This window comes from Lissotriton helveticus, chromosome 12 (assembly GCF_964261635.1).
Source record: "Lissotriton helveticus chromosome 12, aLisHel1.1, whole genome shotgun sequence".
NCBI classification, from domain to species: domain Eukaryota; kingdom Metazoa; phylum Chordata; class Amphibia; order Caudata; family Salamandridae; genus Lissotriton; species Lissotriton helveticus.
This window is the reverse complement of record NC_136073.1, coordinates 428,422,764-428,445,237: the sequence shown is the minus strand read 5'-3', so window position 1 is coordinate 428,445,237 and position 22,474 is coordinate 428,422,764. Positions and strand designations below refer to the sequence as shown.

The 22,474-nt window shown below is 42.1% G+C and overlaps 1 protein-coding gene across 4 annotated transcripts in view; it reads right to left on the bottom strand.

The window, feature by feature from the left end:
* Positions 1-22,474, bottom strand: part of FTO (FTO alpha-ketoglutarate dependent dioxygenase) — a 1,792,536-nt gene that overhangs the window by 1,097,779 nt on the left and 672,283 nt on the right. For all 4 annotated transcript variants that reach the window (XM_078668469.1, XM_078668468.1, XM_078668471.1 and 1 more), the window contains exon 6: positions 10,558-10,701. In XM_078668469.1, the coding sequence (XP_078524595.1) occupies positions 10,558-10,701 (144 nt within the window). The remainder of the gene's footprint in view (positions 1-10,557; positions 10,702-22,474) is intronic.

Here is a 22,474-nt window from a genome sequence, read left to right as displayed (position 1 = left end):
TTTTGTAAGGCAGCTGCCAGTGTTTTCATTGTGATATGCACCTGTTTCAATAAAGCAGCCTTTTACACACACAAATTTAGTCTTGGTTTGGCTTGACCCCCTCCTTCCCAATCATAACAGCGGCATTTGGGACACGGCGTATTAAAGAAAAGCTGTGTTATAAAAGGCGTGGTATGGAGGGACAGTGCTGAGACAAGAGGGCGCCGCGCTATAAACCAGCAACGTAAACTGCGGGTTCCAGCAACCTTAGAGGTACTCCCTTAGAGTAGGGGGGCCAGGGTGGTGGCGGCCCTCCTAGGTGCAGGTGCGGCTTGCTGCTGTCTGGCACCCAAGCATTGGATGCCAGCAGGATCCCTTAGCAAAAGTCCTGGGTACTCAGCTGATGCTGTAGAGTGTTGCTACAGTTAAGACCTTGCCCACGGGAGCAGTAAGAGCTCGAGAATGAGCAGATCCTCAGCAGTTCAAAGGCACAGAACCTGAATTGCCCCCCTCTCTCCTGTGCCGCAAAGGAGGGGGTGGGGAAGAGAATACAATCCTCTGTTGGTGTGCAAGGAGCGTGTAATTAGATAGACTATCGCCCCCCAGCCTCAACCTGATAAAGCAGCACTCAATCCGGGAGATAGCGGGGAGAACTCGTACCCCTGCCAAAACTTCAAAAACAGCAAAACTTGCCAAGCTTCGCCATAATAACCCCGGGTAACGTGGCTCTAAAAATATGGAACCAGAGGGTAAACAGAAGGATGATGAGCACCAAGAAGAAGAGGATTGCAGTGGAGTGAATAATTCAAGTGTTTCAGAGGGACATTCTCCAGATTCATCACATACCATGAATGCCACCATGAACAGTATTACTGTTAACTGAGATGCTTCCATGCCTCAGCTTTGAGGTCCTGCTGCCCCGCTTGTCGTCAATCAGCCTTCTCTCTTGCTCAGAGCTATACCAACTCAGGAGATGGATTTTCTTGTAGAAATCAATTCTTAGTCACACCAGGATGAGAGTCTGGGTGTAATTTGGCTCTAACGCATGTTTCAAGTGGCAATGAGAAATCCCCCTACCCTTTATTTGGCTTGACAGGTGAAAAGTCTTTGGCAGTGGAGTGTAAGAGTATGACAATTGAGGAGAAAATGCAGGGATTAATTCTTCCAGCCCTTATCACTACTCAAGAACTGCAGTCGCCCCTGGTTCTTGAGCCCTCACACAGGTTGAAGAGGCAGTCTTCCCTGGAGTCCCCAGAAACATTGTCTAACATGGTACAGCTAGGGGACATGACCTAGTAGTTCTTGATGAAATCAGGGAGATGAAGGGCGCTCAAGGAAAGGCCCACAGAGAAGTCCAGTTGCAGCTGGGAACAATTAATGAGAATCTACTTTATTTGAGCACGAGACTGCCACAAGCTGAGAATATCAGATCTTGAAGTCTCTCAGAAGAGGTCTAAATCACAGCAAGTCAAGCTTCAGCAGGAGATCTCGGAAATGCAGCTGAAGCTTGAAGAGTTTGAAAATAGCTCCAGACACTCGAATCTCTGTTTTACTGGTATTCCAGAAGGTCAGGAGTGTGGCCAAGATCCTATAAACGTAATCTCTGATCTGATTCAAAGCTACATCGTCCCTGAGAGTTCGCCTAAGATAGAATTTTTCTCAACTATGCGGGCTCATCCGGTGTCATCTTTCCAGTCTGCCAATGATAAATAACCCAGTACATTTTTGTTTAATTTCGGGGTTTTTTTGTATGAAAGAGTAAATTCTGCCCAAAGCTATAAAAAATAAGGTATTCTAGACCCCAGATAAATTCCACTTTAATATCTTCTCGGACATGTCTGCAGCAGCAGCTCAGCGTTGCTGTGAGCCTAAATCCATGCTGGAACGTTTTAAGAAACAAGATGTACAAGCTGCCCTGATGCAGCAGTCAAATTGAAGGTGCTAGTCAAAAGAGAGTTTCAGATTAGGGGCACCTAACTACACCCTTGGTGGTGGCCCTACAGTGTTAGCAACGCAAACATATCTGAATGTACATACTTGTGTGATTTTGATTCCGGTGGAGGTGTACTAATAGATCCATTTTGTGTGTTTGGCTCACATTATGTATGTGGGTGGTGTTGATTCAAGTATGTTGAAGGTTGTTTGTCTTGGCACGACTTTTTGGAATTTTCAAGTTAATTCGTTGCAAGGTCAGCGGGTGGCAGTGGTCACGTCGGTATGTAGGCTCTTAACACCATACCAAGGCACCGTCTATATGTGTGGGTAGGAGTAGGACAGGCATTTCTCCCCTCCCCACTGAGTAGGGGAGGACACTAGTCACAGGATTTTCTGAGGGTGGGTGTCAAGGAGGTGAGGTAGCACATTCAGATAAAAAAGAGCAGAAATATAATTGGTGGGAAGGATCCTTCATGAGGAATATGAAGATTATGGGTGGCATGGTCAAATTCTTTAATGGTAGGTTGCAGGGTGTCAATGTCATATATTATGGAAAAAAGAGTAGGTTTAAAGCAGGATGTCCAGCAATGATCGATCCTAATATGCTCAGTAGAGAGAGCATTGGATTTCATCTTCTCAGTGATGCAGAAGGTTAGGATTCTTTCTTGTAATGCCAATGGCATTATAAATAAATGCAAATACGGTGGCTTAATGAGGTGGCTTACGTCTTTTTAACCAGAAGTCATATTTGTACCGGGGACTCGCCTCAAGAACAATACTCCAAACATTTTTGTGCCCAACAAATATTCTTTGCCATTTTGTGCCTCAGCTCAAGTGGTGGTAAGGTGGACAGCAATTTACTTGGGCTGGGACATTGACTCGGATGTGCACGAAGTGATCCGAGATCACAGAGGTAGGTGGTTATGGATAAAAGTCTCTGGTAATGGGCTCCTTTTGAATTTGGTTAATTCTTTTGGACCAGTCAGTGATGATGTTGACGCACTATCCCAGATTCATAATGTTGCAATGGGAGCAGAGGGCCCTTTGATTCTCGGGGGAGAGGGGTGATTTTAACTACATTCAGGATCTGGCATTTGACACATCAAATACAGTGAAGAGAAGCTTAAACCTAAAACCAAAAAGGTGATCGATATCTTTAAGTCTAATTTTTAACTTGCAGATCTCTGGCGTGTAGACCATCCGAGATTTGCACAATACACCTGTTTTTCACATTGTTTTAAAACCGCATACTGCCTTGATTTTTTCTTAGTTTCCTGGGCAATTAAAAGGGCTGGGTCAGATAGTTGGGCAACTGCCTTCTCCGATCACACTGTGGCAGCTCAACAGATCTCTTATCAAACCAAGAGTGAGTGGCCAAGATGAAAGGGCTCATTGCAGAATATTCTTTTATTAATAGAAATGCTGCCTCTCTCTTGGCAGTTTGGGAGGCCTTTAAGGCAACAGTTAGGGGAGAGGGGTTGGCCTAACGGCTAAGGCGCTCGACCTCAGACCTGGGGATCTGGGTTCGAGTCTCGGTAACGACGCCAAAAACCCCCTGTGATTCTGGGCAAATCACTTAATCTCCCCGTGCCTAAAATGTAACGTAACTGGTGCTATGTAAAGCGCTCTGATAACTGATTCGGTTCGGTTCTAGTTCGCGCTATATAAAACTCTGCAAAATAAAAATAAAATAAAAAAATAAAAAAAGAGCATTAATGCCTTTAAAGCTAACCAAGCCAAAGAGTGTACCCAGCAAATGACTACAATTAGCAATAGACAATGCTTTAAAAGCCAGTGCGGGGGTAGCTGGCATGGAGGTTTGCGATGATCAAGTAGGGAGGGCAAAGCAAGATTTCAGGGATTATTTTACACTTGAGGAAATAAACACCTCCAGTGCTTACCAGCAACAGCATTATGAAGAGAACCAGCGTGTAGGCATGTTTTTAAACTGGAGAGAGCAACAATCAATCACATTGAGTACCCGGCTACCACTAAAATGGTAATAGAGCAGGATGAAGTTGTTCAGGTTTATTTTAAGTATTACAGAGGCATATATCAAGCACAGTACTCAATAAAATATTATGCCTCTGGTCAGCTACCACAACTACCAAATTCCTTGGGTCAGGCAATTTTAGGAAAAATAACAACCACCGAGGTTCACAAAGCACTTGAAAAGATGCCTAGTACTAAGGCACATGGAAATTATGGATTTCCTTCTGAGTGTTATAAAATTTCTGATAAAGAGCTTCTGCCTTTTTTAACAGATCTCTTTAATTATATAAAAGAGGGTGGGGAGGTTTCTTCCACTTTCAAGAAATCTACTATAGTAAGCTTTCTCAAGAAAGAGAAATGTAAATTTTTATCAGCCAGTAAACCACCTCAACAACGATTATAAACTTTTGATGATGCCTGCAGCCCCGCTTTTAATCCATGAGGATCAGTGTGGGTTTGTTGCTAATCATCTTATGACAGCAAATACTCATTTTGTAACACAGGCAATAGACTATTTCTTGAACAACCAAACAAAAGTGGTGATATTGACGATCAATGCTGAAAAGGTGTTCACGTTAATTGGTCAGCTTCGTTTTTTAGCTTGCATAAATTTGGGTCCCCTCCCCCAAATTCACCTCAATGCTGGTGAATTTTTATCATGGCGGGCAGGCCAAAGTTAGTCAACTCTAGGATGGCCGGCACATTATCAACTAACAGAGGCACATGCCAGGGGTGCCGCTCTCCCAAAAACTATTTACATTTTTTATAGAGCCCCTGGCTGGAAAGCTAAGCAATGGGGACATTAGGGCACCAGTAGAGGGGATGGCCAGGCTCAAGTTACTTGCAGATGATATTATTCTTTATCTGCAACCAGATGGAAGAGAATATACAGTGGGCTCTACGACTGATTGAGGAATTCACAGGTATTAGTGGCTAAAGGATAAAACGAAGTAGAACTGAAGTTTTGCTCTTCAACGTTTCAGCTGCAAATCTATCAGTTTCACTACAGCCACAAGCAAGATCACAAAATCCCAAACAGTATCTAGGTATATATGGAACTCTAACAACTTTACTCAGCTGTTTCAGTTGAATTATGAGGCAATGGGCAGGAAAATGAATGGGTTACTTGAAAGATGGTCTATTCTCCCGCTGACAATAACTGGGTGGGTTGCTTTTATAAAAAGGTCTGTCCTACAACTACTCATATTTCTTTTCTCTAATTTTCTGATAAAAGTTAATCACAGCTCTTTTCAGGAGCTGGGTTCATGCATGAGGAGCTTCATTTAGAATAAAAAGGCTCCTAGAGTGAAAGTGGGTGTTCTGCAATGAGATAAATCTCAGGGTGGTTTGGCACTCCCCCATATGCAGATTTATGACCAGGCAGCTTTAATGAGCTTATTAGAAGTTAGCGGTGTATTGAATGATTTGATTCTTAATTAAAATAGCAAAATTACCCAAAAAGACCAGGTACAAGTCTCTTCAGGGGTTTAGAGGCCAGTTGATTGCCCTTTGTAAATCATATCAGTTTTTAATTGATTAGTCATATCTGAAACTCAAGGAGGGTCTTTTTGTAGGATTGTCTATATCCGGTAGGGAGACCTAGGCCTAGATGTATCAAGCTTTTTGCGATTCGTTAAGGCCGAAATTCGCAGAATTTCGGCCTTAACGAATCGCAAACGGACATTTTGCATCTTTTGGGATGTATGAGAAATTAGCAAAATAAGGAATCGCAAAAAATTGCGATTCCTTATTTTGCATAAGCATTTAAGGAATCGCTATTTTGCGATTCCTTAAATGCCATGTATGAAACATTTTTACATTGCGAATTCAGGTTAAGGAATCGCAAATTAACACCAATTTGAGGTTTGTGTTAATTTGCGATATCCTTTCAAAAACCAAAATATGACAATTTTGAAGGTGGCATGTGACACACATACATGCCCAAAGGGCATGTATGTGTGCCATATGCACACACATGTAAGTTTCAGGGGTGCAGCAGGGTGTCCATGAGACACCCCTGCACCCTTGAAATAATTCTCAAATTGCGATTAGCAAATTGCGAATTCGCAATTTGAGAATTACTTAACAATCATTCCTATGGGCCTCCTGGCTCATAGGAATGCATGGGAAATTATTCCTTATTTGCGAATTCGCAAAATGCGAATTCGAAAATAAGGAATAATAAGGATTCTCTAAAAAAAAAGCGATTTTTTACATACATTCCATTTTGCGAATTCTAAATAGCGATTCGCTAAAAATCGCTATTTAAGATTCGCAAAATGGAATCTTGATACATCTAGGCCCTAGTACCGGAATTCTTTAGGGTTTAAGGAGTTAGGAGATTTTTTTCTTACGGGGTACATTTATTACATGGGAGGAACGTATTTCCAAGTTTATGATAGATAACACATTTTTGGGCGATCAATGATCAGGGGAGAGACAAGGAACTCACCCTGTTTTTCGCATGCCTGTAAAGAGCAAATTGATGGGTATAGGTAACTGGTATAGGCTGCTTCATAACCATTGTTTGAAAGATCATATTAATGGTATCATGAGAAAAGTTTTTGAAAAAGCACAATTAGATTATCTGAGAAAGATGGGCCCACTATTTCAGAGATAGGACACAAGTCTCTGAGAGTGGTGGATTTTAAAAGAATGTTATTCTTGTCCCGTTGGATGGTGTATTATACCCCAGCGATCCTCCAGAAAATATATCCAACTGTCTCTGATAAGTGTTTTTGCTGTCAACGGGAAGGTGCAGGGGATTGGCTTCATACGTTTTTCACTTGTCTGAGATTATCAAAAATTCTGGGAAGGGTTACTTGCTTTTATCGGTCAAGCTTACAGTCTAAGATAGTTCCAGAAGCAAGTTTAGTGTTGTTCGGGGTCTCCAAGGAAAGCAAGTGGTTTAATTAGGGAGGGCAGTTTTTCATTTCAATTGCACTCATGATTTTTCATTCCTATATTTTTCAAAATTGGAGAACCAGTTGGGATCCAACTATCAAGGGCTGGAAAGGAAAAAAGATATGCACCAAGATTTGAAGAGGCATATACTAAGTGTTTGGGAGTTTGACTACGTTTAAAAGTCTTTTGCACTTTTCATGCACATTAACCACTTTTTACTAAAGTCACTTTAAGCCATGGTCAAATGTGATTTGATCACTCTGTTGCCCTGCTATGGGAAGGATGATTCAGGCACAGCTGCACTTTAGTATTTTTTGTTGTAAAATCTATTTATTGAGTTGTATTTTTAGAGAACAAATGTGAAAGTGCAATTCAGTATATTTCTTTATATTCTGTAAAATTGCCTCACTGGTTTTCGCTATATTATATATATATATATATATATTTATTTATTTATTTTTTTGCTCAATATAAAGAAAAACAATGTTTTTGTTGTAAATATTATTGAAAATATTTAAATTCTGAAATTATGAGACTGTGAATTAAACATCACTGAGGTCTGTGGAAGGGGTAGTAGTCTTTAATGTCCTAGTCATTCCTGTTCTTCCCTTCACAACACACTCCTTCGCAATCTACAGTAGGCCCGTGTGTCCTTTTTCTCTTCACATCTTTCTCAAATCCTCCACCTGCTTATCTCCCCTGATCTCCTTCCTCTTTAGTATAATCTTTCATCACTCTCCTCTTTATGTTCTTTCTCGCATCTCCTTCACTTCACCACCCACACACACACACACACACACACACACACAAAATATACTGATGCACCTCTACAGAAAGAGATATTAGAACAGCCGAATAACCTAATGTGAACCTGGATATTTAAAGTATACTTATGAAAAGGTTAACTATAGGGATAGATTTATTCTATATTTGAGTTATAAACAACTGCAGAATTAGGGCCTGAGTTAGGTTTGGGCAGACGGGTTACTCCTTCACAAACGTGACAGGAATCTTGTTCTCTGTATTACAAATGCCATTGGATATAATTAAGGCTCCCTGTTTTCCATTTTTAAGGATTTTTACAGATAAATACAGACAGAAAACAATGTGTTTTCTGTCTGTATTTATTTTTAAAAGTGGATAAATACAAAAAATGTGTTTATTTTAAGTGACTACATGCTGTCTTTCGTGAATTATTGGCCAGCAGCTGAAAAGATGCACAGCCTGGTTAATTAAAAAAACAGAATAACATTTCTTTAAATAAGAAATGTATGGTATAGTGCTAGTATTTATCAATGGATGTATTGTTATGTAATATTTGGCAGCTTAAATAGCCAAACACAACAGACATCAAAGTAAGAGGTGCTGCGCGTCTATCAGTTAAATAGATATGGAAATGTAGTTTTACAACTTAATTTACACGCAAAACACAAAATAAATATGGATAAATACAGATAAAATAGCAAAAAAATAAATATGGATAAATACAGACGTAAATGGCCAAAAAGTAAATACCATAAAACCGGGAGCCCTAGATATAATACTAATAGATGTAATACTGTGGAAAGGATATCTGTCACGTTTGTAATGGAGTAACCCATCCGCCCAACTCTAAATCAGACCTTTATTAACAATTGCGAGTAACTCTATGATCTGAGCTTACCTAATATGTTTATTTACATGCATTGCCTTTAGAGTTTTGTTAAACATGACCATGGGGAATATCCAACATTGTTCATTATATCAATTTAGCCACAAAACTTACACCACAAAGCGCCTAAAACCACAATCCCTTCCAATTATTACAGAGTCCTTTAAAGTACATTGCCAATGGGGTGTCCGAATTTGTTCAATGCACAGGTACACCCTGAGAGTGTTCCAGCCACTGTAAATTAAAACCTTGTATCTCTTTTAAAGCCTTTTCTTTTTTATGGATGATTCTTTTAATGAATTTCTTTCCTGATGGAACCTCTCTTTGCTAAACTGTTGACACGTTCGACCTACATCATTTGGGCTTCTTTTGGATATTAAACAAGGAAGTAAAGCATGCTAACAACCTAGTCATGTCTACAGGAGGCTTGCATACAGAGTGACTCTCTTTCATAAAATTTAGGCCAGATGTTAAGGAGAAAAGGTCTTGCCTCACTATCAAGTACGTGTTTGAGACAGACACCCTTACTCTGATACAGCTCCCTTGATGATATGTAGTCTGTAGCAAAAGCTACTGCAAGGGGTGCTCGTTTTTGGTCTCCCGCATCTCCTGTTGCACATCGTGTAGCGAGGGGAGTGCTAATAAGTGTAATTGCCGTAATTGAGGGGCTCACATTTTACTGTTTGATAATTCATAGAAAGACGGAGACAATGAGAAATGAACATAGCAACCATTGGCAAAACAAACAGGTCTCACCTTTTTGACCTATTGGCTTTGTCAATGCTGTTTCTGATGTTGGGCAGCATCGGCAAAAAATAATGCAATTTTTTTGCTGATGCTGTGCATCATCTACAAAATAAAGAAAAAAGCACAATGGAGTCAATGTGTGCATAGGCACATATGCTGCTGATGGTCACGCCATGTCTTGTGTGTGCATGTGTGATGACGTATGCCTGAGCTTGTCATCACACATGCATGCAGAGATGGATAGACTCTTAGACACTGGTGCATTTTTTCAACTTTTTATGTATGATTCCAACTTGCAGATGCCACCATGAGCAGTACATTTAAAACAATGCTTTTTTCACTTTGAAAATGCAGTGACTCAGAAGCAAATTGCAGCTACTAAAAACCCCATAAAAATGTAACAAAAACGTTTTAATGAAAAAATGTGCACAGGAACAGGAATGGAGGGGGGTGGATGGGGAAGAAGAGAGCATTGGGATGAGAAGAAAGAAAAGGGTGCCCATGAGCAATAGCAGAGCTTGAGGTGGAGGTTTGGTGAAGGAAGAGCAAGAACACATATGTACTCTCATCGAATGCTTAAAGAAAACGAAAAAAGTAATTCCCTGAATGCGAGACGAAGATGGATACAAGTCATTCAATCAAAAGGATGGTAAAGAGGCTGTGCTCCAGGGGAGGGACAATCTAAATAAGTGGAAGCAAAACCATCCAATAAGAAGCGAGCAAATGAGTGACAAGAAAGTCATTGACTAGCTTTAAGCCCATTTAACTTTTTGGTAGGTCCACAAGAGGTCTTTCGCACGCAGTCAGCTAAAAGCTTGAAGTTTGTTGCTTATTTGAATGCTGACATATTTGATGTCTTGCATAATGCTAAGGCTGTGGCTTTGGCTTTTATACCTATGTCAGATATTCGGATCAACTTTCCCTATACATTTTCAGGCTTGCCCATCTCTATTAATTATCTCTTGAAGCTGGGGGCCTTTAAAATCAAATATGTACCTCACATTGTATGGTGATCCTAAGTTATTTTCTGTAAGAACAGATGGTAAAATGCTTGATGATCCACAAATTAACATTTTTTCTTGCCAAATATATTCCCCATCTCAAAATGTTTTGTTGCCAATTTTATTCTAAAGCACTTGAAAGGTTGAATAAATTAAGCTGCGCAGCAATGAGCACTAATTTGTGACCTACGTCAATTTTGTTTTATTTTTATTTTTAAAATGTCTCAGGTCAGAAAATAGAAGACATTATTTGCTTTGGCATCATTGTTCTACCTGTAATCAGTAGTGTAATTCAGATAATGAATCTATATTAAACTTGAAACAATTACTAAAAGCATGTATACTCACCTCATTGTGAGTTTCAGCCAATTGCGTTATAAGTGGTACTTCCAATGACTTCAAGGAAACCGTGCCTGAATCAACATTCTTATCCAAGTTCTGGACTATGGCCTGGCACCGCTCTAATATGTAGTCCAAAGTACCCATTGAACACTGCAAACACAAAGAAAAGGACAACATGAATCAAATGATTATTGAAAAGAATGTAAATCCTCAACCGCTGGGCAATAAGATTTTAGTCACCTATTTCAAATACAGGCACAACCCTCTCTCCCTCGTCTCTTTGTCCCCCACAATTTGCCTAAACAAATAATTGATATGGTTTTAACTTGAATAAGTGCACCTACGCATCTACGAAAGGCCTGCCACTGCAGAGAGCGATGGGCCTTGGCATTTAGAGGCACTAGATCTTCCCAGTGATTCCCTGCTTGTGACAATTGTGCTAAAAGACATTCCATAGCGAATGAACATGGAGCTGGGCAGAAGGTACTATCATGCTACAAGAAGCCATCAAGTCTAAGAGGTGCACAAAAATGTCTGACTGAGTTGACTATTGGGCTGAAAAAGTGTTAAGAGCTACAGAAATCCAGATTAGGATAGGATATGTCTGTGAACAGGTTCAGTACTGCTTCTTCGTAGGACTGGATTTGGAGGGGGTGCAGGAATTTGGTGGCAGGCCAAAGGATGTAGAGCAGGGAGATGGTTGTTTGGCTGTGTGCTAGGTGTTGATGCTTGCTTGTGCTGTTGACCAGCCAATAATCAAGGTAGGGGAAGACATGGATGCACCGCCTCCTTAAGTGGGTGACTACCACTTTGCGAAGACCCTTGGAGTTGTGGTGACCCCAATGGAAGTACTTTAAATTATTAATGGTAGCCACTTACTATAAAGCAGAGGTAGTGCTGGTCGGCAGGATGGATGGGGTTATGAAAGGACAAGTACTTGAGGTGTAATGCCATCACGTAGTTGCCTTGCTGGAGCACAGAGGGATGACCTCCTGGAAAGTTAAAAAAAATGCCTCAATTGAGAGGCCTGAAGTCCAAAATTGGGCTGAGGGAGCAACCCTTTTTGGGGATGAAGTAAGACAGAGAGTTCTCCTTGGCCCTGATGGTAGGGGCACTGGTTATATGAGTATTCGTTTAAGGAGTGCTTGCACTTCTTCCTGCAGGAGGCTGAGATGTTCCCTGCTGAGGCTGTTGGTGCACTGTGGGATGTTGGCAGGGGGTGTGAGAAGTTCTAGGCTGTAGCCATGGCAGACCACTAATAACACCCATTGGTCTGATGTGATTTCCTCCCAGCATGCTAATTAAGAGTACTGCTGACGATGATATGAGAGGACAGGATCTGAGGAAGTGAGCCTCCTCTAACCTGTTTTATCTGAAGGAGTTTGTTGGATGGGGTCTGAAGGGCACCCACAGATTTGGAGATGTTGGAGTCCTTCTTCAATTTTTACAGTATCTCATTGATATGCTGTCTGAATAGATGTTTCCCATTGAAGTGCAGCTTGAGGAGATGCTTTTGGAAGTCTGGAATAAAGCCTGAAATACAGAGCCAGGCATGGCATTTAATAAGGATACTAGTATTAACTGCAGGGGAAGGCATGTTCATGTAATCAAGGGTGCAGCTCATAGTGCCATTAGAGATAGTCTTGCCCCCTGACACCATCTCCTCCCTGCCCTCTTCCTGAAATCCTCTGGGAGATGCTTGACTAGTTCTTGCATCTTGTCCCACTGTGCTTCGTAATTGCGGGAGAGGAGGCCCACCGACTTGACTTTCCTCCAGTGGATGATGGCCCTCACCGCCACCCTCTTCCCAGCAGCTTTAAGATTCTTGCTCTCCTTGTTGGGCAGGGGTGTATGCCCTTGGCCTGAGAAGAGGCCCCCTTGTGCACGGTGTGGACGACTAGGGAATCTGATGGTACATGCTCCTTGTTGTAGACTGGGTTGGTGAGAGAAGGTTTGTCATTTTTCTCAACCTGTGGTTTTACAACCCTGCCATTAACTGGCTCTTTCATGGTGTCAGAAGCAGATTTCCATGTGGTTGAGCAAGAATTGTACTGTTCTTTCTGATATGGATAGTGTCTCCAGTAGAAAATCTTCCTTGTGGAGGACATGCATATCCACCTTATGCAAGTTGGATGGTCTTTGGATCACCTTATGGTAAACCATGGAGTCGTCCAGGGAAGATGCTCTCACAAGGTAATGATCCAAATCTGAGCCCTTTGGGGGCAGGCGGGGTTTCAATGTCATAGTTGTTCCACTGGTCATTATTTGTGGGCTCTGGGTGAAAAGAAGTATCATATGGGTCAACAGGCCCGAAGGGGCTGCCAAGCCCATATGAGGAATGTGAGGGTCCCTCTGGTGAGCATGAAGGCAAGAGCAGTGATAATCAGCGAGGTGGTGGTGGTCAAGGAGAGATGGAGTAAGGGGTGGAGTGGAGTGGAGTGTAGGATAGAGGGCTGGTACCCGTGTCCGTATGTTTTAGAGCTTAAAGCTGGAGGGGATCCAAAGCAAGTTGCTCCTTGAAAATGTGCTTCTTCTTTGTAGACAGAGCCTCTGAGGGTTTGGCAGAGGTAATTTCATCAGAATGTTCCATGGCTGTAGATGGATGGATGGTCTTGTCAGCCTTGCATCTAGTTACTTTTGATTCCTTTGAAGGATGGGTTGCTCGGAATCATCCGAGCTGTCACTACACAATCTTCAAGTATAAATGCAAACGGCTCAATGTGCAAAGTGAACATACAGTGCTCTTGAAATGAACATTGATGGCGCAAAGTGAAACAAATAGAAAAGAAGAACAAAGCAACTGCAGAAAGTAATATTAGTCCAACATTGTGCGTGAAAAGAATGGATGAGAAAGCTTATATCTGAAACACATTGCACAATAAAAGTCTTTTTCAACCGTATATTTTTGTTGATGGAATTTCGACCTCCCATTATTTAACCGGTCATCAGCAGGACGAGAGGAGCACAAAAGTCATGGTTGCTGCTTAATCTACTTCCAATTGATGGTGTTGGATCACCAAAGACTGATTTCACAATTAATGACAACAATATGCAGCCGTCCATTAGGGGTTGAACAACGAAGATCATCAATTTGGGTTGTTTTGTGAATCCACTTACAGGGGAAACAGCCCCTTGAGCGAAAAAAAAAAAAGAATTGTGGGAGATCGAAACACCGTCGTCAAAACTACAGCTGAAAAAGACTGTTATACTGCAATGTGATTTATGTATAAGCTTTCTCATCCATTGTTTCCATGCACAATATTGGACCATTATTACCTTTTTTCTTTTCTATATGTTTTACTTTGCATTGTCCACGATAATTTCATGAGCACTCTGTGTTGACTATGCACATTGGGCACTTTGCATTTATACTTGATGCTGCCTTTGAATAACTGCGTATGCATGAATATGTTTTAAAACATTAAAACAACATCTCCAATGTTACAGTTGGCGATATATTTCTTTGTAATTTGTTTCCATAAGAAATATATTAAACTATTATGTTGCATGAATGATGGAAATTGGTTCTTTTGAATGATGCCCGCTGGGACATTGTTGCAGGATTTCATTATCATCCCTGTCCCTCTAGGTCTAAGGGTTTCTCCAGTTGTCTATAACACACACCACTGACAGTCTTCGGCACCAATGGCAGCTTCGGAGTCAATGATGGCCTCGGTGCCATTGGCGAAGGGACCCTCAGCTTCGAAGAGCCTGGAGCCTTGTGGATCTTTGGTATCGGTGACTGTGTAGAGAAGTGTCCGAGGATGCAGGTTTTAATGGCTCTGATGCCTTTGGTTCAGTGCCTCCCAATGCAGCGGAGGCCATAAAGGCTGCAACGTTTTAGCTGTGGGGCTCAACACCTGATCACCAAAGGGGTGGTGCTCTGCTTGTACATCAGCCCTCTTCGGAGACTTAGTTTGAGTGTCAGTGCAGATCATACCTACAGTCCTGATGGAGGTCCTACGATATGTTGAGGGTAAAGGGACCTCCTCTTCTTGTTTCTGGTCAGAGTTGAAGGAGAAAACTGCCTCTGGGTTAGGCAATGGTTGGCGAGGAGGAATGTCCGAAAGGCTGGTGTTTTCACCTTCCTCGATATCAAGTGGCACTTGCTCATCGAAGATGTCCGGTACGCTGATGGAGGATTGCCGCTGCATCCTTTGATGTGCCCAAAGCTTCTCCTGGTGGTATCAAAGGGTCTTTTTTGGATGAAAGGTGAGACAACCTTTGCAGGCAGTAATGGGGTCAGGTGATAGAGGTTATAAACCTTGTATCAGTCGGATCACGGATACTTTGCATGGCACTCTGGACAGTTCTGGAAAGGTGTCCGTTCAATCTGTGTGCATTATTTACAAAGGAGCTGAAGATGAGGGCCGCCCTGCCTCAGAGAGGGTGGAGTCACAATGCATCTCATAACTCAAAACTTTCTTTGAAGAAAAACAACTTTCAAACATCCGAAGCCAACCCTAGAGGACAGGAGTATGCAGAGAATGTGTATCTACCGGAACACATGCCACAGACAAACTTTTTCCTTCAAATAGATCTAGCCTCAAACACACAGGAGTGCCACGTGTTAATGTCAAGTCCAGTGATCCAGAGTAGTTAGTATTTTAAGATTCTACATGCTTTATTTGCATTAGAAAAAATATTCCAGGTGAAATCGGAAGCCAGCTGAGATGCTTCAGTGGCCTCCAGAACTCATCGCTTTCTTTCAAGGATTTCCACTTGCATGTTGGGTTGCACAAGGGAAGCCTGGCTCATACCAAGAATAAGGAATCATCGGTCGAGTTGCCATGGAAGTGAACCATTTGCATGCTGTACACAATTGACACCATTGATTGTCACTGCGCAATCTGCTGCAACAGTATGTTTGTGGCTACATGCACCACACCCAAAGACAACCCTGCATCACATTATGACTCGGAACTAGTTTTGCATTTCTTTGATATAAGGAAAAAGCATGATGCATATGTCCTTCTCCCATCTTAACGCCCATAGCACAAAACATACAAAAACTGCAATGTTGCTGATTAATGGAATTTTTAACCAACAAGCAGTGTGTATTTGTACCAAACGGAAACTACACTGCACTTTTATAAAGACTGGAGAACCAGTGTGGGAGGACTGTGTTCACAGGTCTCACGGGAGTGATGGAGTGACCGGTTCAACTAGGGAGAGGCAGCCACCTGAAGATGTGACATATAAAGGTAACATGGCATACCGCAGGTCACACCTTTATTGCTTTGTATCCATGCATTTCATTGCACATGGGGTACATCTCTGCATTGATGCACCCCACTACCTCTAATCCGCTACACCTAAAGTACGACATTGAAAATGCTAGTCCTAACATTACCAATACATTGACTAAGATGAGTACAAAGACACATTAAAAGGCTGGGGTTGGGGTGAAGTGCAGGGATAGGCTTAGGATTTGAGGTAGGAGTGGGTTGAGGTTATTCTTCTGGTTAAGGTACAGAGAAGGGAATGATTTATGCTAGTGGTAAGGCTTGGGGTTACGTTTAGGACTAAGATTAGGGTTAGGTTTAGGCTGAGGGTAAGGATTTATGCAAGGTGTAATGGTAAGGCTAATGAACATGAACACTCAATGTGGTGGGGACTATACAGTGGTTAATTAGATTCCACGCTTAGCTAGAGGTAAATCGCTGCACAGGTATGTTGAGGAGGTGGGCCTATATGTAATACCATAGAACCAGCATTAGCCACTGCAGCACTGGCCCACTTTGTCGCTTATTATCAGCAATTACTATAACTACTATATTTCGGACCTTTAAAAAGAGCAAGTTCTGAAAAGTACAACGACGACCACTGAGCTCCCAGAAGAGTCAACTAAAACATGCAGTTACCAAAATGATACGTAAAAGGGAGTATAAAGCATATCTCATCAGATGCAAGTAAGGAACCCAAATGTTCAAGTGCAAACAGACTTAGAAATAGGGCAGGTTTGTTTACTTACTAAGCTCCTCACAAATAGGAAAGTTCAGATGTGATATCATGACCCCTTACTGCACATATTTGTTTTCATATCATTCATCATAATTGCTTGCACACAGGCAGGCAAACAGGGGTATACGCAAAGCCAGTGAAGCATACAAAATGAGACACAAAAATAGGAAGAGACAACAGAAAGAAGGAGCCCAACAGATTCGCAGAGACTGGCAGGCGATAGGAAAGAGATTGACTGATACATGGATGAAGGAAAAGCCAACTTGAACAGACACCGGGTGGGCAGAACATCAGGTTGGTTAAACATCGTGGTAGCTCCAGTGTTTAGGAAGTGCAAACCTCAACCCAAAGGGCAGCGCACCGCTGTACATAGCAACAGAGTAAGTAGCCATCACATGAGGATACCGAGACCTACAACCATATTTGCAACGAGAAGAGAGAACAAGGGGTGTGTACAAATACGGGAGAGATCAGAACACTGGGATGAGATGGAGCAGGGAATGGAAACATTAACTGATGATAGAAAGGTTGTGAAGATGTGGGTTTATTGTCTTTCCTGAACTGAACCCATGAGGGGATAAAGCCTGAGGTGCAAAGGGAGGTCTTTCCAGAACCTCGATCCATACACACAGAAACTGATTGGGCTCACTGCACATATTTAACACCTGGTGTCAAGATTTTACAGACTTGTGCTTCACCATGCAGTGAAGTGTGTTTCTATACCATACCCTGGACCAGGCAAACTTGCCTCAGGTATTGTAATTGGCAAATGTAATATGTGCTCGCTCTATAATGCAGCTGATAGTATGTTGATTAGTATAATAAAAACTATTATTAAGAAAAATGTAATTTGCAATGCACTTGGAAGACTTGGAATGTTATCAACTATCAAGAATGGATTAAGGGAATCAGGGCCCAAGGATTTCCCCGCAGTTCTCGGAGGATGGCCATCCTCCCAGTCCTACTAATAGGCCCCTTCTCCAACATTACTATGTAGCAGACACACGAGGTTCAAAGTCTGGGCGACTGCTCGTTTCACACCTTCCTCCTAATCTTTCGGTGAACACAGGAGTCACAAAATGACAGGACAACTGTTGATAAGTTTTAGAAACTGCATACTTGCAACAGGGACAGCTTTAAATAAGCAAACATTACTTTGCTCCTGTTTGGGATTAGGATCACTGGCAAGAATAGGAACCAGGAGAACCTTTTGCTTCAAACAGACTAATAGTAATAGTGCAAGTAAGTCATTTAAAACATTTTCACTAGTATGAAATTAGATCATGGCATTCCCATTAGTTATGCTAAATCAGACGGGGAAAACTCTTTTTCGAAAAAAAGTAATACATTTATCCGATGGAAACTGGCCTCTGATACAACACAGTACACTATAAACAATAGATCTTTGTTGTGCTGAAAAAATACACGAGAAAATGTACTCTGTACATACGATTTCAGAAATACACTTGGCTTTGCATTCTCTTGGCAATGAAATAAACGTGAATGTACAGGATGTAGCCATATCAGATATGTAGCCGTTAAATATGTATGGCCCTTAAAATAACCTTGAGCAAAGGCCCCCCTGGCACCTCAATCCTTTGTAGAAAGATTTCCACCCTATGTAATGTGGGTCACTGTGGTTTAGGAAAATAAAGTACAAACAGGCCAAGCAGCAGCTTTACAAATGATGGCGGTGTTTGAGAATATTTAATGAGAGAACAACAATGCAGTTCGAGAGGCGGGGCAGAAAGGTCACTTTTCAAACCAAGAACAACAAAGAACAGAGCTATGCACTTCACACAAACCTTCTTTTCGGCTTTCAGAGGCGCTCCAAACGAGACCAAATTACAACTGAAGTGAGACTTGGATTACATTTTAAACAGATTATGGGTCTTTGATTAAAACGGGGGCATAGCAGGAATACCAAGAAAAGCAGATCACATGGAAGGCTACCAAGATATGAAATATGTATTACTTAGAGTGGTCACCACATTTCTTTCTAGCTGAGACAACAGAAACATTGTCTGAGTAGACACTACAAAGGCCCCCACCAAGAACAAATATTACCTTCCAACCATTGTCCACATGGAACTTATTTATGAAAACGATTACACATTTTCACAAGAAAATAATTTCTTGTGGGAAATTAAATCAAAGCAAGAGGATTTCGAATAACAGAACAGTATTAATCTGTCAAAATTAGTTCAGAAGAATTACTATGATGGCCTGAACCAGACTATCAAGTTACTCAGTTCAGCCGAACTGAGTCATTTTATTTTTTGTTACTTTCAGAAACATTCAATATAGTATCTACAAATATGTACAATGGTCCGAGCTGGTTTAGTAGTAAGTGTTTTTAAAAAGAGAAGTGATAGAAGATCCCCAGAAGAAATAACCATAACCACACATTCAAAGAAGGTGGCAATAAGTGACTTACAACATTTTCAAAAATATATATGAAAAAAAGGGTTATTGGTTCATACAAGGACATCCAATAATTACTCAAACAATAAAGATAAAAGTGACAAGAATGCTTTATGCCACTTTTGCCTAAGTACTGTCCTTTCATTGGTGTCGACGACGTTTCAACGCTATTCTAAATGCGAGGGTCTCATCAGGACGTTGATAATCTGGGGGCGACGGATAATGGGCAGATAGATATTCGCTATTTTCTCCTGGATAAATTCAGTATCTCCAAGGTGGATAGTTTCATGGCAATATTTCTTCTTTATTCAGGAAGATCCATAGAGTTTGGTCACGTTATACAAATGGGCTCCTGCAGGTACCTTCTTTAACCATAGCAAGCGAGGGGTGTGTCTGAGCGCATAATTACAAGTGGCATAGTACTACATGACAAAGAGTGATGAAGTCCAGGACTGTCACTGGTCAAAGGTATTTTGGATGTCAACTATGGAGAAAATGATAGGTCTGTGAGTGGGTGTGAGAGTGACTGCATGGATCTTTAAGTGGGCGTGTGAGGGGCTGTATTGGTTGGTGAGTGGATGTGTGAGTGGTTTTGTGGGTGGATGAGTGGTTTTGTGGGTGTGTGAGTGACTGTTTGGGTGTGTGGGTGGCTGTATGGGTGTGTGTGTGAGAAGTGTTGTGGGTATGTGAGTGAATGTGTGGGCCTGTGAGTTGATGTGAGAGTGGCTGCGTGGGTATGTCAGTAGCTGTGTGAGTGTATGGGCCAGAACGGAACCTCACCTGCCCCTTTATCCAACAGGAATCCACAGTTTTGCACAAAATGTCTACCCAACTGCAGTACTTTCTACTGATTGACTTTTTAGTGCTACACTAGAGCTCCATAATGGACCAAAAAAGAAATGTCTCTCGTGACCTTCTGTGCATTTAATTTCAGTAATGTGATTGTTCCTCAAGCATCTTCCAGAAATCTGTGAACACATTCATTATCTTATAGAGATGATGACAAGACTAGAAAGAGGTAAATCTTCACCAAACAAGGGTACTTCCTTTTAACTGTATAAGGCAAGTGCGTGTTTGTTTGGTGGAGATGTCCTTCTATTCTTCGGCAATATGAACGTGTCACCAAAATCATTGGGAAACGCGCTGGGGCCTTTTGTAAGCTGTCCATCATCCTGGCAAAAGACTGGTACACCTTTGCATACTATTGAAGTGGATGGGGCGGAGTCAAATGAGTGTGGCTTCCACGTGATTTTGCACATTTGCATACTGGTAGTAATTTAAAAAGAGAACCATGGACTCTGACCTCACCAGGAGAGGACAAGAAAGAACACACGCGCCACACTCACTACAGATTGTACTCCGATAGATCAACCATGCATTCACCTCCACCAAGGAGGTCCTTTAAATTTAAAGAAGGAGAGAGGGGCTGATGGGCACCCCTTCGGGTGCCGATTTTGGCTCCTGGGAACACTTCCCCGAGGGCCCAGCCACTTGATGCTGGGTGCCATGGAGCCCACCCAGTGTTGGGGACTGCAAGGTGAGCCTTAATGCCCTCGCAGTCCCTGCCAGCTCCCTGCCTCCAGCAAACAATGCTGCTCCCTGCATCTGGAAGCAATTTTTTCATCAGATTTCCTGCCCGCTTCACAGCGGGCAGGACAACAGATGAAAAGTCCGCTCACAGGAAGCGGTTTTCCTGCTCCCGCCCACTAAGAGCGGACTTACTGTTTCCGCTCCCTTGTCAGAGCTGTCAAAGCTCTCACCAGGCAACCGTAAACTACAATGTCCCAAGGGTGGGCACCTCGGGACATAGGGAGCAGGGCCTGGTGTTTGGCAGTCCCCAGGGCCATTAATTGCTCCAGGAAGGGGGCTATTTGCCCCCCCTCCTTTGTTTATGTAGGGCCAGCCTCAGGGAGATGTGGACCCGGAGCTAAATATGGCCCGGGGGAGGGGGGCCGCATTGCCCCCCTCTCCCTCTGAATAATCCCTGAATAATCCCTCTGAATAATCTCTTCACCTCAGGAAGGAGATGGTCCCTGGGGTAATCTAAAATTAAGAAGGGGGTCTGCACGGCACCCCTCTTATTTTAAGACCAATTCCCGGGGAGGTGGTGATCCCTGGGGCCATAAAAGGCCTACAAAGAGGGCTGTACAGCCCAGCTCCTCATAATTGCACATTCACCCCACGGAGGTGGCAGTCCCCTGGACCCATATGGGCCATGGGGAAGGGAGGCCACATGCACCCCCCCATTATTTATATGACAATATGCACCCGGGACCTGGCCCACTCGGGGGTTCAAACACAAACAAGCGCAGGAGACCATGCTATGTTTTTATTTTATTATTTTATTTTCACTGAGATTCACGGATCACTGCGATTTTTGCAAAACAATAAATTTTAAATGCTTTTTGGTCTCATCGGGGTCCCTGGGGAACTCCTGCCCCAGGTCTAGGGGGAAGGGTATTCCTTTTTTTTAATTTTTTTATTTAAAAAAAATATATGTTTTTGTCCTCATCTTACCTTGGCACGTGCAAATGTACACTCGCAACCCTGATCCATCCTGGGCGACCCAGGTTGAAGTTCTTGCTGTACCCAGAGCCGACCTGGCTACCCCTTTATTCCTACCCTGCCTCCTTCTCTTTTTTTAAAAACATTTTGTGGGGACGCAATCCCAAGTCCCAAAATGGCCACCAACACTTCCTGCTTGAAGTGTTGGTAGTCAATCAGATTTCAGCATGAGATCTGTTGGATTCATGGAGGGTTCGCCCTTCTAGATATCCAAATTTGTATTTTCCTTTAATATCTGAAAAACTACTGAACAGATTTACACCAACTTTCAAAAAGCACTCTTTCTGGACCAAGAGCTACCTTTTTGCTAAATTTGGTGTAATTCTGTTCAGCAGTTCGGGCTGTAGCCGTGTCTAAAGTTTCCTATGGAAATCAACATGGAGAAAACGCGTTTTGGGAACCCCCTCTTTTTTCTCTGCCCCTGCTTGACAAATCACTCCGAAACTTTCAACACTACAGTAGTGAGTGGGTGATTAGTTTTCAAAATTTCATGAAGATTCGTCACCTGGCACCAAAGACATTGGCAAAAGAAAAAACGCTTTTTCAATAGAAACAAGATCTTAACTACCTACAGGCGACCGCCACTAGGTAATATATATATTTGACTCACTTACGGTTTGTCACTCTTCATGCAAGGAAAAGTCTACAGACCGATATTACTCCATAAGAGAGGGTATTTTAATGCAAAAGCCAAACAACCCAAAGCGCGTTCCAGTGTAGGACACGCCTTGATCACAGATGGCATATATATAAATATCATTTTTTCTGGTTTGTTTTTAATCGGGTAAAGCATCGTTTTTTAAATCACCTTTACCATCCCATACCTTTATTACCACCCAATGCCCCTACCTATTTTAATTACCCTGTGGAAGTTGTCAGTGGGTAATTATAGTTAGGAGCATGTTTCCATAGGAAATGCATTTTTTGTGATGCTAATAACTTTGGCGTCGTTCAACGAAACTCCACAAAA